General features: G+C 47.9%; 1 protein-coding gene across 1 annotated transcript in view; it reads right to left on the reverse strand.

Moving 5' to 3' along the window:
• Window positions 1-17,306, reverse strand: part of LOC310686780 (uncharacterized protein) — a 224,207-nt gene that overhangs the window by 161,842 nt on the left and 45,059 nt on the right. The window contains exons 14-20 of the mRNA XM_083460827.1: window positions 16,475-16,633; window positions 14,438-14,566; window positions 12,564-12,713; window positions 8,878-9,072; window positions 8,207-8,346; window positions 4,230-4,353; window positions 2,504-2,647 (exon numbers count right to left, since the gene is read on the reverse strand). Coding sequence (XP_083316953.1) covers window positions 2,504-2,647; window positions 4,230-4,353; window positions 8,207-8,346; window positions 8,878-9,072; window positions 12,564-12,713; window positions 14,438-14,566; window positions 16,475-16,633 — 1,041 coding nt within the window. The remainder of the gene's footprint in view (window positions 1-2,503; window positions 2,648-4,229; window positions 4,354-8,206; window positions 8,347-8,877; window positions 9,073-12,563; window positions 12,714-14,437; window positions 14,567-16,474; window positions 16,634-17,306) is intronic.

Here is a 17,306-nt window from a genome sequence, read left to right on the forward strand (position 1 = left end):
CACCAAATATCAAAGAGAAAAACAACTACCAGACTTTTAGAAGACATCTGAAGGCAGCCCTGTTTAGGGAAGCTTTTAATGTTTGATGCATTACTGTATTTTAATATTTTGTTGGAAGCCGCCCAGAGTGGCTGGGGAAACCCAGCCGGATGGGCGGGGTATAAATAATATATTATTATTATTATTATTATTATTATTATTATTATTATTATTAGGCTCTCTGCCAGGGGGCAAGGGTGAGCTAGAAGCTGGAAGAAAGAAGCAGACTGGGCAGCTAAGAGACAGAGCCATGCCTGATTTCTACCAGAATCCAAGGCTGCTGCTAAAGGAGAAGCAGGACATTATTGAGGTGTCAACGCTGCGGACGGCTCCATCATAGGCTCCGGTGGTAAAAAGGTAAAAGTAAAGCACCCCTGACAGTTAAGTCCAGTCGTGAACGACTCTGGGGTTGCAGCGCTCATCTCGCTTTACTGACCGAGGGAGCCAGTGTTTGTCCGCAGACAGTTTTTCCGGGTCATGTGGCCAGCATGACTAAGCCGCTTCTGGCAAACCAGAGCAGTGCATGGAAATGCCATTTTCCTTCCCACCGGAGTGGTACCTATTTATCTACTTGCACTTTGAGGTGCTTTCAAACTGCTGGGTTGGAAGGAGTAGGGACCGAGCAACGGGAGCTCACCACATAGTGGGGATTCGAACTGCCGACCTTCCGATTGGCAAGCCCAAGAGGCTCAGTGGTTTAGACCACAGCGCCACCCACGTCCCAGGCTCAGGTGGTATATATGTGTAAATAAGCCCTATATCACAGAGACAGTCTTCGCTATGCCTCATTCGGAAGGAAACACAATCCCTGGGTAAGCACCCCTGGAATGTCACACTGCTTGGAGATTGGGATGACGTGTGACAATACTTATTGAATTGTAACTAAGGAATTTGTCTACCTTAAATGCACACATTACAAAACCTCCTTGAAGCAGCCATGGACAAGGCATAGGGAAGTTGTATTGAGAGTGGGATCACCAGAGACAGTAGCAGAGCAACCACTTTGCATGCTAAAAGTTCCAGATTCCGCCCTGTGGTATTTCTGAGCAAAGCTATAATAGTTTAAAAACATTAAGCTTTCGAAATCCTTTTTTAAAAATTGTAGGTTTGATTTTTATACAATCTGAGATGAAACCAGAGTATTTTTGCCGAAGAATGGATGCTTTTGAATTCTGGTGCTGGAGGAGACTCTTGAGAGTCCCATGGACTGCAAGAAAATCAAACTTATCCATTCTGAAGGAAATCAGCCCTGAATGTTCACTGGAAGGACAGGTCCTGAAGCTGAGGCTCCAGCACTTTGGCCACCTCATGAGAAGAGAAGACTCCCTGGAAAAGACCCTGATGTTGGGAAAGATGGAGGGCACAAGGAGAAGGGGACAATGGAGGACGAGATGGTGGGACAGTGTTCTTGAAGCTACCAGCATGAGTTTGACCAAACTGCGGGAGGCAGTGGAAGACAGGAGTGGCTGGCGTGCTCTGGTCCATGGGGTCATGAAGAGTCGGACACAACTAAACGACTAAACAACAACAAAAGGTTTGATTTTTCTCCTCCTCTTTTTTTTTTTTAATTGTAGATTAGTCTACACCAGTGTTTCCCAAACGTGGGTCTCCAGCTATTTTCGAACTACCACTCCCATCATCCCTAGCTAGGAGGTTCAGTGGTTGGGGATGATGGGAATTGTAGTCCCCAAACAGCTGGAGACAGATGTTTGGGAAACCCTGGTCTGCACTGACTGGCAATGGCTCTCCAGGGATTCAGGCACGGGACATTCCCAGCCTTACCTGAAGATGACGGGGATCAAATTTAGGACCTTCTACATGTCAAGCAGACGCTCAAGGGCTCCACGCACTGAGCTAAGGCACTTCAACTTCCATAGAATCATAGAATCATAGAGTTGGAAGAGACCACAAGGGCCATCAAGTCCAACCCCCTGCCAAGCAGGAAACACCATCAGAGCACTCCTGACATATGGTTGTCAAGCCTCTGCTTAAAGACCTCCAAAGTAGGAGACTCCACCACACTCCTTGGCAGCAAATTCCACTGTCGAACAGTTCTTACTGTCAGGAAGTTCTTCCTAATGTTTAGGTGGAATCTTCTTTCTTGTAGTTTGGATCCATTGCTCCGTGTCCGCTTCTCTGGAGCAGAAGAAAACAACCTTTCTCCCTCCTCTATGTGACATCCTTTTATATATTTGAACATGGCTATCATATCACCCCTTAACCTCCTCTTCTCCAGGCTAAACATGCCCAGCTCCCTTAGCCGTTCCTCATAAGGCATCGTTTCCAGGCCTTTGACCATTTTGGTTGCCCTCCTCTGGACACGTTCCAGTTTGTCAGTGTCCTTCTTGAATTGTGGTGCCCAGAACTGGACACAGTACTCCAGGTGAGGAGTACTGTTCCAGCTGGGGAAGACTCCGCTTATGGGAAGCCCAGAGTCCAGATTGTCTCAGACCCACAGCTTTACCTATAAGGTGGGCCACTTTGGCTGGGGGCACAACATCGTCCTGAGATGGCCCATCCGTCAGCAGCACCAGGGTGCGGGACACAGAGGGCCTCATCCCCTTGAAGGCTTGGAATATCTCTTTCAAGACGTAGCCGATGGCCCTACCTGTGAGAAAGAACAGAAAACGGGGCAGAGAGTGTTACAGTGACATGGAAGCAAGCAAGAAGGGGTCTGTGGGAACTTGAGAGAGTGCAAGAACAGGTGCAGAGTCCTGAAGCCCTGTTTAATTTTCTAAGAGACCTGCTCTTTCTCTAGAAATGTGCCAAATCCCCATTTCTTTTCCTGTTTGGAAGCAAGAGAAGGTTGTAGCTGTGACGTTCGTACGGAGCCCCCAGTCGTCTCACGGACTATTGACCCGTACACCACTAATCCGCTGCCACCAACCAGGTCCTCCCTGGTAAAATCACTTCAGTCTCAGTCAGCTTTTCAATTACTGTATTTTTCGCTTTATAACACGCACCCGACCATAACACGCACGTAGTTTCTAGAGGAGGAAAATCCGTAGGCATGCCACCCGTAGGCATTCCCTCCATAACACGCACAGACATTTCCCCTTACTTTTTAGGAGGAAAAAAGTGAGTGTTATGGTGCAAAAAATACGGTAATAAAGAAGAGTGTATTTTATTTCAGACACAAACAAAACTTTTACAGCATTCCAAACATTGTTGCTCTTTACTTTCTTAGTCTTACTTTCCTCTCTCTATCTCTTCTACCTCCCCACACTCAAGAACTGCCCACTGCCCTAACTGTCTCTCTATTACCAACTGCCTTTTCCCAGCCAACCCACGAAATCCAACCAATTACCCACCCACAACTCCCAACGAACTCCTCCCAGAACTAGTTTTATAGACCCACTGACTCCACCCCCCTGGGTCCTGTCTGTGCAACCTATTCAACTATTTTCCCTCCAGCACTCTCTCACATATGCTAACGTCACAGTAGCCTCCCAGGGCTTGTTTTTAAAATGAAATAGAACGTCTAAACTTCGCACGGCATTTTGAAAGACGCTTTGCAGGCACCAACAACCAGCTGATTGGCAGTGCCTGCAAAGCCCCTTTTGGCTCAGCCACAGTTTTACCTGCCCCACATCAGATATGAGGGCAGTTATAGGGCAAGTGGGTGGGGCCAAAATGGATTGGTGGGACTGTTTAGGCCCGAGGTCCCCTGTTGGTGATATAACGCTCAGGGGCAGAAGAGCAGGGAGAAAGGGCTACTTAACCCTTTCCCTTTTTTCTACTCAAAAGTGATTTTCCCGAGGAGGAAGATACCAGCTCACTAAATATGTTCTCCTTCAAGGAGAAAAAACAGTTGAGAGAGGGCGATTTTAGTGGTGGTATAGGTGGTAGGAGAAGGGGTCAAGCAACTTCTACAATCAATTTTTGTTTTTCCTCTGGAAAAATTTTTGTTTTTCCTCTGGACCAGAGTTAGACATTAGAGACTGCCTAGAAAATTGAAATTTCAGGAGAGGTGGTGGTCATCAATTCAACCAGGTAACATTATTATTATTATTATTACCATTATTACCATTATTACCATTATTACCATTATTATTATTATTATTATTATTATTATTATTATTAATTTATTTTTTGTGCCACCCTTCATTCACAGATCTCAGGGCGGTTTACAACATAAACGTACAAAATAATTTTTTAACAAAGAAAACACTGGACGGTGCAATACTCACCGGTTTTCGTGTTTCCGCCAGCATAGCGGAGTCTCTTGAGAGCTTTCAAAACGCCGTTCCGGTCCCTATAACGGTTAAAGTGGAATTCCGTCCTGGGCTCCTCGCTGTACTGAGCTACAGCAATCTAGCACGAGAAGGCGAAAGAAGCATCTGAGTTTAGCCAGAAAAAAAGGAGCAGAAGGAAAAACCATTCTGATTGCAAGCATTCCCATTTCGCCAGCAGAGCCAGCCAAGGTCAGCTAAGCAGCGGTTCCTAAAATTGACCGTACAATTGCTGACCCCAGCAACTAACAGAGCAACCCCCCCCCCAAAAAAACACCAAGCAGACAGTGGCAGGACAGGAGGGCAGGGCAGGATCCACAGCCCCATTCCTCTTTTTTAAATATATATATAAATTTTTATAATTTTTCCTTAAACACTTTTTCAAACAACACATTAATCAACATATAAACTTTTTTGCTCTGCCGAGCTTATGACTTCCCTCCTTCCCTTCAACCGGTATCCCATATCAAATCCAATCGCGCATTATAACTCTTTACAATATCTCTACATTGTAGGATTTACTTCCGTCCTGCTAGTGTCTTCAAATTGTTTACAGTTATCATTTAAATATACAATAAATTTACTCCAGTCTCTCTGGAATTTCGTCCTGGTCTCGGATCCTGCAAGTCAGTTTATCCAACTCCCAAATTTCTTGTAATTTCCATTTTTAGGCCAACAAAATCCTCGCTGCAACTGTGGCGTACATGGATAGTCTTTGATCTATCTTCATAATCTCATTTCCCATCAAGCCTAGCAAAAAAAGCTTCTGTTTTTTTGGGAAATGAATATCTAAGCATCTTCTTTAGTTCATTGTAGATCGATTCCCAAAATGTTTTTACTTTATCATAAGTCCACCACTAATTAATAATAATAATAATAATAATAATAATAATTTATTATTATTTGTACCCCACCCATCTGGCTGGGTTTCCCCAGCCACTCTGGGCAGCTTCCACAAAGACCCAAAATACACTAAGATGTCACACATTAAAAACTTCCCTGAACAGGGCTACCTTGAAATGTCTTCTGAATGTCAGGTAGTTGTTTATATCTTTGACATCCGATGGGAGGGTGTTCCACAGGGTGGGTGCCACTACCGAGAAGGCCCTCTGCCTGGTTCCCTGTAGCTTTGCTTCTTGCAATGAGGGAACCGCCAGAAGGCCCTCGGAGCTGGACCTCAGCGTCGGGGCAGAACGATGGGGGTGGAGACGCTCCTTCAGGTATACTGGACCGAGGCCGTTTAGGGCTTTAAAGGTCAACACCAACACTTTGAATTGTGCTCTGAAACGTACTGGGAGCCAATGCAGGTCTTTCAAGACCGGTGTTATGTGGTCTCGGCGGCCGCCCCCAGTCACCAGTCTAGCTGCCGCATTCTGGATTAGTTGTAGTTTCCGGGTCACCTTCAAAGGTAGCCCCACGGAGAGCACATTGCAGTAGTCCAAGTGGGAGATAACCAGAGCATGCACCACTCTGGCAAGACAGTCCACAGGCAGGGAGGGTCTCATCCTGCGTACCAGACGGAGCTAGTAGACAGCTGCCCTGCACCTCCATGGACAGCTCTGAGTCCAGAATGACTCCCAGGCTGTGCACCTGGTCCATCAGGGGCACAATTACCCCGTTCAGGACCAGGGAGTCCTCCACACCTGCCCGCCTCCTGTCCCCCCAAAACAGTACATCTGTCTTGTCAGGATTCAACCTCAATCCATTAGCCACCATCCATCCTCCAACCACCATCTACACCCTCCATCTACACCCTTACATTTCCAACATGTTTTGTCCCTCATCCCACAGCCCCATTCCTCATGGCAACTGGGAAGAGGGGCAGGCGAAAGCCTGCTTGGGCCTATGGTAGCCTGCAGCTGGTGGAGCGACTGAGTCCAGGTGAAGGGGGCTAAATAGAGCCATTTCCTGCCTTCACCCGGAACACCCACATTCCAGAGCTTTGCATGGGCTGCCACTACCAGGAAGCCCACTTATAGTCCTTCTGCACCCTGTATTTTCGGCGGGACCTCCGTGCGGAAAGAGTGATGCTTGTGTGACTTCACAGATGGAGGCCAGCGGAGATCTCTTGGGCTCAACAGAGGGAGGTGTCAGTGTTAGAATTCCTGCTCCATGATTGCAGTCATGGGATTTTTGCCTATCACATGACGGTGTGTGTTTTGACTCCACAGAGTGGGAAGTGACGGAGACAGGATGTTTGTGTTACTGTGTTCCGTGAAGTGGGACTATTGTCCTTTGCTCTTTCTCTCTTTGCTGTCTGATGCTAGAGAGAGAGGGAGCCATGTTGCAGTGCTCCGTGTGTGTTTATATGTAAATAAAGTAGATTAGCCAAAATGCTGAGTTGCTAAGGTCTGTTACGCAACTGCGCAAACTCTGAGAATCCCTAAGTTTGCTGGCGTCGGTTGGCATTGGTCGCTGTGATGTTTGGGCTGAAGAAAGCTTATGAAGTTCCCGAACGATCCACCAGGAGGGAGAGAACTGTCAGTATCTCAGCTCGCAGTCAGAGGTAACTGGCCTCCCCCGGGCAAACCGAGTGAGATACTTGTTGACCTTTCCGTCTGCGTCTCCCGGCAGGCAAGGTCGTAAATCGGCGATTCTCTTCGTCAGACGTGAGAAGAACACACCCTCTTCTCCTTCTCTCCCTGCATTCCCCCCCAGGGAGGGGAAGTGAGACAGACAGGAGTCCTATTTACATGTCTTTTATTCCTGTCATTCAGCAGTACATAGAAACGTGACTGCACCCTCCAGACTCCAGCAGAAGAGTCACAGCTCCGCCCCTGTACTTCCAGCACAGGTCAGATGACACTCTGAGCTAACATCCGGTGCTCAGTACAGAGAATAGACTCCCCCTTTTTCCCAACAGTACAGTTCCACACATCAACATCCTGTTTTGCATTCCAGCCACCTGCAGCTGGCTTTTGCATTGCTGCTTTTTCCCCAACAAGAACATGCCCGTCGGGAATGTGTCTCTGCCAGGGTCCTACTCGAGTGTAGGCTGAACTCCTGACAGTCAGCCCCTTCCAACCCAACCAACCCGTAGAACCCACAGATCTTCCCATCCCTAGTCGCAGAAAAAGGAGACGATGGGCAGGGGCGTTCTGGGGGGTGCGGCTCGCTCCGGGTACCATTCCGGGGGGGGGGGTTGACAAAATGCCAACCCCCGATTGGCAGCACCCCCAAGGTGCGCACCACGCGCCGTGCACCTCCCGGGACGTGCACCAAACCACTCCGGGTACTGGAGCAGGTTGCTTCGCCTCTGATGATAGGGAGCCCCCGCCGTGTAAATGGCCAGAGGCATCATATCACATCAATTCTGAACTTCAGGAGGGCAGGGTGCTGCTGTGCTCATGCAGAGATTGCAGATTTCCACACGGGCATGTGGTCAGCCGCAGGATGGTGGACTGATGGGTCACTGGCCTGATTCAGCAGGCTTGTTGTATGTAGGTCCACAAATAACAACACTTTGGAGGTCCCGAGCCTCAAGGAGGTTAGATTGGTTTCAACTAGGGGCAGGGCCTTTTCAGTACTGGCCCCAACTTCATGGAACGCTCTGTCACAAGAGACCAGGGCCCTGTGGGACTTGACATCTTTCCGCAGGGCCTGCAAGACAGAGCTGCTCAGCCTAGCCTTTGGTTTGGACTCAGTCTGACCCTTATGTTTCCTTCCCCTTATGGTCTTGATTTATCAGCCATTTAAAAATGAGGCTGCATTTTAAATTGCATTTTAACCTGTATTTTAATTTTCCCCCTTTTTTCCCTTTCCCCTATTATGTTTTTACTGTGATTTTATTGGTGTTAGCCGCCCTGAGCCCGGCTCTGGCCGGGGAGGGCGGGGTATAAATAAATGTTGTTATTATTATTATTATTATTATTATTATTATTATTATTATTATTATTAGTGACTTGTGCAAACATCTGCATCACAGAAGCTTTTACCTGTGTACCTTCAGGCCCAATTCTGGGGAAATAAGAGACGATGCGGAAGAGGAAGTCCTTTATTTTGGCAAAGTTACTTTGGCCGATGCTCGACGATTCATCCACCAGAAAGGCAATGTCTGCTTTGGATTTGCTGCAGACTGGGAGTGAGAAAGGAAGACAGTGGTCTCTGTCAGTCACAGACCATGTCCCTATGCCCCCCTCCCTGCCCCATTTTTTAAAATGTAGTAACCATGCTCTGGAGACGATTGGGGAAATGGGTTAGTAACCTCATGGTTCCTAGCCAATCTGAGCTATGCACATAAGTTTCTACTGTGAACAGAAACAATGAGTTTCTCAGTGGCCAAAGCTTATACACCTGATCAAAGCATGGCCAGGCCCTTTCACACTGGGATCACTATGGATGCCTGGACACACCCTTTAGGAAAATAGCAGGACACTTTTTGTGGTGGCCCCATCATTATGAACGGCCTTCCTAGAGCTCAAATCCACAGTCCTTCATGAAATGCTTCCAGGTATTTATTTTACAACCACTCACTGCTGTGAGTTCTGACCGATTCTCAAGTTCGTTTATTTTATTATCTTCATAAGCCTCCTAGGGTGGACTTGAAGATGGGCCGTACATTCATTGTAAACATAAATTAAGAAGCAGTTGAGAGTCTCAAGCTCACCTGGGCCAGGGGTGGTAGCTGGTGGTGCTGTTGCCTTAGGCATCCTGGCTGCGTGTGCAGAGGTTGTTCTTGGCCTGAGAGAGGTGGCTGCTGGAGGAGTGGATTGTCTTGAACTCAATGGCAGGAATCTAGTTGTAATAGGTTTTGCAGATGGAACCATTGGAAGGGGAACGGAGAGGTTCCCACGAGACCCTGCTGCAGACAAACAATGCGAAAAGGAAATGTCAGCAGTAGCATTCTGGAATGAACTACTTCTGGGCGCAAGGAAGGGATCATATTTTGGAATGCTCCACTAGGTGGCGCTGTGGGTTAAACCGATCAGAAGGTCAGCGGTTCGAATCCCCGCAACGGGGTGAGCTCCCATTGCTTGGTCCCTGCTCCTGCCAACCTAGCAGTTCGAAAACATGTAAAAGTGCAAGTAGATAAATAGGTACCACTCCGGCGGGAAGGTAAACAGCATTTCTGTGGGCTGCTCTGGTTCGCCAAAAGTGGCTTAGTCATGCTGGCCACATGACCCGGAAGCTGCACGCCAGCTCCCTTGGCCAATAAAGCGAGGTGAACGCCGCAACCCCAGAGTCGGCCATGGCTGGACCTAATGGTCAGGGGTCCTTTTACCTTTTTACTGAGTAAAAAGTGAGAGGGGGCTCTTTCTGCTTGCTTCCCCCTCTGGTCCTGATCCCATGAAGAGGAACTGAAACTCCACAAGTCCCAGAGAGATGGGTGTGCGTGTTAGAATCCCTGCTCCGTGATTGCAGTCATGGGATTGTTGTCTTTCACATGACAGTATGTGTTTCAACTCCACAGAGTGGGAAGTAACGGGGACAGGATGTTTGTGTTACTGTGCTCCTGAAGTGGGACTATTGTCCTTTGTTCTTTCTCTCTTTGCTGTCTGATGCTAGAGAGAGAGGGAGCCATGTTGCAGTGCTCCGTATATGTGTATATGTAAATAAAGTAGATTAGCCAAAATGCTGAGTTGCTGAGGTCTGTTACGCAAGTTGCACAAACTCTGCGGATCCCCAAGTGTGCCGGTGTCGCTGTGATGTTTGGGCTGAAGAAAGCTTATGAAGCTCCCGAACAATCAACCAGGAGGGAGAAAACATGCCAGTCAGGCATGTGTCTCTGCCAGGGTCCTACTCGAGTGTAGGCTGAACTCTTGACAGTTCACTGCCTTGAGGTTCAGAGAACGATGTCCTTGGAAAGAAACTGTCCAACATACAAACAAGCCTCTTTCATGCCATCTTCAAATATCTCAAAGAACAAGCTTGTTTTTCTCCTGCTCTGGAGGGTACAACTCAAACCAATGGCTTCAAGTTTTACAAGAAAGGACATTCCAACTAGAAGTACAGGAAAACGTTCTGACAGCAAGAGCTGCTCAACAGTGGAACAGTCTCCCTTGTGAGATTGTGGGCTCTCCTTCCTTGGAGGTTTCTAAGCAGAGGTTGGACGGCCATCTGTCGGGGATGCTTTACCTGAGAGCCCTGCATTGCAGGGGTTGGACTAGATAACCCTCAGGGTCCCTTCCAACTTTACAATTTCTATGATTCTATGCCCTTTAGTTTAGGTCCACCCATAGTTCAGTCGTGAGGCACCTGCTTTGCAACCAGAAGGCCCCACATCCAGTTCTTGCTTGTGGGTTTCCCACGGCCATCTTTTTGGCCACTGTGAGAACAGGTTACTGGACTATACGGGCCATTGGCCTCATCCAGCAGGCCTCTTCATATGCTCTTATGTACAGTCTCTGTCATCTCCAGCCAAAGGGTTGAAAGGCTGGGAGGCAGTGACTTACCCATCACCCCTAGCTAGAAAAATGTAACCTGCACCACTGATAGAAGTAATACGACTCATGCAACACGTTGGCGACTAATATGCACACGATAATTACCAAAATGATTATACATTCTTTATCAATCTTCTGAGAAAAATACAAAACCTCATGCAAAGCCACAGAGACTTGTCAACTACCCAACCTGTGATGGCCTGGGATTCGGAGGCTGAACCTGAGGAATCCCAGCCTGCACAGGATTCCCCGCCTCCAGAACCAGCTGAGCCGGGGCTGGGGCCTGAGCCTGAAGGGTACTCACCTGTGCTGGGTCCTCAGGTGCAGGCATCAGCTGAATCTGCTCTGGCCCCTGAGGTGATGGAGGACCCATTGCCTGCAGGTGCTCCACTCTCAGCCCCGTCAGGGGAAGCTGAGGTTGCCACTGGGTCCGGTAACCCTCCAGCCTCTCCTGAGCTGCAGAGGCTCAGGGCAGAGAGGCGGAGGGAACTACATTCCTGCAGGAGGAGTGCTCGCCTCCAGGCCAGGAGAGGTGAGTCACCTGTGGACCGGGGCCGCCCTATGCCTCGGGGCAGATAAAAGCCAGTCAGCCCCAGTCTCAGGTTGCGGGAGCAACATTGTTGGTAGCCTGTTCCTGCCTGCACCCTGTCCTGCTCCTCTGCCAGAGTTCCTGACCTCACCTGACTCCCTGCCTTGGACCCCGCTTCAGCTTTGACAAACAGCCTCCATACCGCACCCTCGACCTCGGACTGGACTCAGACCTCGCTGCACGGTTAACCCTCAGGACCAGCACACAACCTAGTTGTAGACAGGGTGCTGGCATTTTGCACCTGTTTCGCCCTGGTGGTCCAAGTAATCAAGAGGCCGCTGTTTGCCCCTGATGGTGCTCTTTTACTGGGGCTTGCAGATAGCACACTCCCATTTTCCGGGCTTCTTCAGTGGTCTAATCTTAAAGCCTTGATATGTATATTGATATTCAATTTCATAGAGAGTGTACTATTTCTTGGGGAGGCGGGTGGCGCTGTGGGTTAAACCACCGAGCCTAGGGCTTGCTGATCAGAAGGTCGGCGGTTCAAATCCCCACAACAGGGTGAGCTCCCATTGCTCGGTCCCAGCTCCTGCCAACCTAGCAGTTCGAAAGCACATCAAAGTGCAAGTAGATAAATAGGTACCGCTCCAGCGGGAAGGTAAATGGTGTTTCCGTGCGCTGCTCTGGTTCGCCAGAAGTGGCTTAATCATGCTGGCCACATGACCCAGAAGCTGTATGCCAGTTCCTTTGGCTAATTAAGCGAGATGAGCGCCGCAACCCCAGAGTCGGTCACAACTGGACCTAATGGTCAGAGGTCCCTTTTCCCTTACCTTTACTATTTCTTGGCTTAAGCTTAAGAGACTGATTTGCAGTCTACAACTTCACGAACATCCACCTACAACTTCACTAGCATCTCTCAGTATTGTGAACAGCATGAACTTACCCTTTGTTGGTACCTTCATGAACTTACCTAAAAAGATAAAGAAAAGAAAAGACTGAGTTAAGCACTTGAAAAATCCATTGAAATAAGACATTAAAAGTTCATCTTAGGTTGGGTAGTTCGCAAGTCTCTGTGGCTTTGCATAAGATTTTGTATTTTTCTCAGAAGATTGATTAAGAATGCATAATCATCGCCCCTAGCTAGCAGGACCAGTGGTCAGGGATGATGGGAATTGTAGTCCCAAAACAGCTGGAGACCCATGTTTACGAAACCCTGCTATAGAGAGACACAAGGCGATTTATAGTAAGCTCGGCTCTTGCACAATTTGCTGTGTGGCAGCTAGCCAAGAATGCCCATGACTTAATGTTTACTACCTTAGCCACGGCAAAATAATTCACTGCCCCAGCTCAGCAATGTTCCCTTGCGAACCCTGCAGTTACCGGTGCCTTGAGTAAGGGTCACGACTCTTCCATCGGAGGCTCCAAACACAGCACAAATCCCAATGGTGTACTGGGTATCAGGCAGCAAATTTTCCAAACGGTAAGCAAGAACTCCGCTGTCTAGGAGATGGCTCTGAGCAGTGTCTTTCTCTGAAACAGAAATACCAACGGCCAAGTTTGCTTTCCACCTTGCAAAACAGCTGGTTGCTGTTGTTATAATTCATCAGTATCCATGGCCCTTTCCCAGAGCTTACAATCTGAGGCTCTAACTACATGTGAGACCCTATCTGCCCGCAGACTGACTCGCCAGAGTGGTGCATGCTCTGGTTATCTCCCACTTGGACTACTGCAATGCTCTCTATGTGGGGCTACCTTTGAAGGTGACCCAGAAACTACAGCTAATCCAAAAAGCGGCGGCTAGACTGGTGACTGGGAGCGGCCGCTGAGACCACATAACACCAGTCCTGAAAGACCTACATTAGCTCCCAGTATGTTTGCAAGCACAATTCAAAGTGTTGGTGCTGACCTTTAAAGCCCTAAACGGCCCCGGTCCAATATATCTGAAGGAGCGTCTCCACCCCCATCGTTCTACCCGGACACTGAGGTCCAGCGCCGAGGGCCTTCTGGCGGTTCCCTCACTGCGAGAAGCCAAGTTACAGGGAACCAGGCAGAGGGCCTTCTTGGTAGTGGCGCCTGCCCTGTGGAACTCCCTCCCACCAGATGTCAAAGAGATACTAGTATCTGTTACATTTCCATGCATAGGAATAATAATATTGTCCTAATATATTTATGACTATTAATAACAACATATCTTCTGTAGAAACTAATTCCAAATGTCAGTATATTTGTCCAAACAAAGTCTATGTCTATAAGTTCATATGTTGCAAGAGTTAATATGTCATCAATCGATTAAAGGGGATTGTATATTACTACTTCCAATTCATCAACACAGTTGTACATCGGAAGTCGAATGGAATCCGTTCCGGAAGTCTGCTCAACTTCCAAAACATTTGGAAACCAAGGTACGGCTTCTGATTGGCTGCAGGAAGCTCCTGCAGCCAATCGGATGCTGCGTCGGACATTCAGGTTCCAATGAACATTCGCAAACCAGAACACTCACTTCCAGGTTTGTGGCATTTGGGTGCCAAAACATTTGACTTGCAAGGCATTTGGGATCCCAGGGACGACTGTACTAGTCTTTCAGAATGTGTGCTTAAACTCTGATAAAGTCTCTTGCTTGTCTGCATGGAGGACCTAGAGGGGTGGGTGTGTCAGAACTTGCATTCAACCGAGCTACTCCTCCGGTCGAGTCCTCCGACGGTGATTAACAACCTGAACCTTTGATGAGGCTCCAGGCACATTCCCTAATTACGCAGAGTATACAAGCAGCAGCGAAGGTCGAGAAATATGAGCTATATTGCTAAGAGTTTTATTTCTAACTACACAGACAGAATAGAAATATACATCCTCTCTCTGTGAAAGCAGAGGGGCAACTGGTACAAAGAAACAGGAAACCAGTAATATCAACATCCGTCTCCCATGAGACTTCCAACAGTCTGGAATCTCTGGAATGTAAACAGAGTCTTGTGACTCCAAGCACTGTCCAGTGGCACAAACAGAAACCTAACAGGGTGGTGGTACAGAAACTAGGCTACTGAACAAAGATAAATTTTACATTTGTTGACCTGCCCACTTTAGCCTTTGGCCCCACCCCCTGCTGTCATGTGGCCCCTGGAAGGTCACCCAGAAAGGAATGTGGCCCTCAGACTGAAAAAGGTTATCTCATAAGGTCACACTTTGCACGAACACCATTAGGCTTCTTGTTACAGAGAGTATCTTAGGTGGACAAATGCCAGGGACAGACGTCAACATACCTAGCTTGGTTCCAGATGGTTTCCAGACAATCTTATATTTGTTGGCTGCAGGGACAGCGCTCCAGGACAGAGAGATGGAGGTGCTCGCGGAAGAGGTTGCCTTGAAATGAGTCACATAACCCAGAGGAGCTGCCAAGAAAAGGGGCATGGTAATAAGGTCCAGTGCCGAATTTACGTATAAGCTAAACAAGCTACAGCTTAGGGCCCCAATCTCTTGGGGCCCCCCAAAAAATATAAAGGGGAAAAAACCTGGATGTACATTTCCAAAATATAAGATAAAAAACAAATAAAATAAAACCTACACACAGCAAGTGTTTTGTGTTGTGTAGGTTCCAATGATATACTGTATTTTTTGCTCTATAAGATTCACTTTTCCCCTCCTAAAAAGTAAGGGGAAATGTGTGTGCGTCTTATGGAGCGAATGCAGGCTGCACAGCTATCCCAGAAGCCAGAACAGCAAGAGGGATTGCTGATTTCACTGCGCAGCGATCCCTCTTGCTATTCTGGCTTCTGAGATTCAGAATATTTTTTTTCTTGTTTTCGTCCTCCAAAAACTAGGTGCGTCTTGTGGTCTGGTGCGTCTTATAGAGCGAAAAATACGGTAAGTGGCACTGTGGGTTAAACCACAGAGCCTAGGGCTTGCTGATCAGAAGGTCGACAGTTCAAATCCCCGCGACGGGGTGAGCTCCCGTTGCTTGGTCCCTGCTCCTGCCAACCTAGCAGTTCGAAAGCACGTCAAAGTGCAAGTAGATAAATAGGTACCGCTCCAGCGGGAAGGTAAACGGCATTTTGGTGCGCTGCTCTGGTTCGCCAGAAGCGGCTTAGTCATGCTGGCCACATGACCCGGAAGCTGAACGCCGGCTCCCTCAGCCAGTAAAGCGAGATGAGCGCAGCAACCCCAGAGTCGTCTGCGCCTGGACCTAACGGTCAGGGGTCCCTTTACCTTTAAGCTCATATGATATAAGTCATGGGCCCCACCTGCTAGCCTGCTCCCTAAAATATGACTGGTTTGCTCCTTTCTATATATAGGGTGCCTACATTCTGCATGGACTGATTGTATGGCAACATGTGCAAATGGCTTTAGATACCTATTAGGTCTTCCGGGTCTGTGCCATCGGCAATGGCGGATTTCCTCTGAACCAGAGGAATCTGCTCTGTGGGAATCGGGTCTTGCTGCCGCGGCGAAGGCGGGGACCCTTCAAAAATCACAGGCGGGTGAAGCCTGTGAACGTGGGATTCGGCGGGCACCATCAGCGCCCCCCCTACTCGCGGGGAAACCCATTTTCGGGAGTCCGGAGCGAAGTGGGGTGAGCGGCGTGGTGCTTTGAAGTGACTGCTACTTCCACGGAGTGAAGCCGCACAGCCGTTGCCGGAGAGCGCTGACTTTTTCCTGTTGACAATTGGATCTAAAAGTAATCACCCGTGAGTAAAGTGAAGTATTGGACCTTTAAAAAAGTTGATTTTGGCAACGAATGGGGGAGGTTTAAAACAGGAAGTCTGCCTCCTTTTCTTGTAAATAGTAGGAAGCAAAAAGGTCTAAACTAAAGCCTTGGAAAGTCTACTTCCAACTACCAGACTTTTAGAAGACATCTGAAGGCAGCCCTTTTTAGGGAAGCTTTTAACGTTTTACGGACTATGGTATTTTAATATTATGTTGGATGCCGCCAGAGTTGCTGGGGAAACCAAGCCAGATGGGCGGGGTATAAATATTATTACTATTATTACAGTGGTACCTCGCAAGACGAATGCCTCACAAGACGAAAAACTCACAAGACGAAAGAGTTTTTCGTTTTTTGAGTTGCTTCGCAAGACGAATTTCCCTATGGGCTTGCTTCGCAAGACGAAAACGTCTTGCAAGTTTGTTTCCTTTTTCTTGAAACCGTTAATACCGTTAAAACCGTGCTTCGCAAGATGAAAAATTCACAAGACGAAAAAACTCGCAGAACGAATTAATTTCGTCTTGCGAGGCACCACTGTATTATGCATGGTGGAAAGGAGGTCCAGTTATTTTTTTGCCTGCGATGCAAATGTACTCACAGGTCCTTGCAGTAATGGTGATCCCCGGACCCTCTACCGAACCGAAAAGGACATACAGCGAAATCACATATTCCGTATTATCAGCCAAATTTTGCAGGCGGTAAGCTGTATTGGAACTGTTCAGAGCAAGCTGCCGGGGTCGGTCTCTTCCGAAGAACTCTTGGAATGCACAGAAACAGGTAAAAGACAGAGAGCAGAATCCTCAGTGTGTGTGTTTTATGTAGTTTCCATTTATTTATAAAAGTTATTTCCATGCCACCAGCCCTCGCTGCTCTGGTTCGCCAGAAGCGGCTTAGTCATGCTGGCCACACGACCTGGAAGCTGTACGCCGGCTCCCTCGGCCAGTAAAGCGAGATGAGCACCGCAACCCCAGTCGTCCGCGACTGGACCTAATGGTCAGGGGTCCCTTTACCTTTACCACATGCTGCCAGCCACCGGCCCCTATCAGCAGCCTAACCAGTGCCACATTTATGTATAAGCTAAACAAGCTATAGCTCAGGGCCCCACTCTCTTGGGCCCCCCCAAAAATATAAAGGGGAAAAAACTTGGATGTACATTTCCAAAATATAAGATAAAAAACAAATAAAATAAAACCTACATACAGCAACAGTGTTTTGTGTTGTGTAGGCTCCTATGATATAAGTCATGGGCCCCGCCTGCTAGCCTGCTCCCTAAAATATCCCTGGTTTGCTCCTTTCTATATATAGGGTGCCTACATTCTGTTGTTTATAATTATTAGTAGTTTGCATCATATATTTACACCTTTTATTATTTCATGTTATAGCAAGTTTCTAGAGACTAGATTATGAGTCTTCGTAAATTGTGTTGCTGG

The sequence above is a fragment of the Podarcis liolepis genome, assembly GCF_965112155.1.
Source record: "Podarcis liolepis genome assembly, chromosome: 10".
Classification (NCBI taxonomy): Eukaryota; Metazoa; Chordata; class Lepidosauria; order Squamata; family Lacertidae; genus Podarcis; species Podarcis liolepis.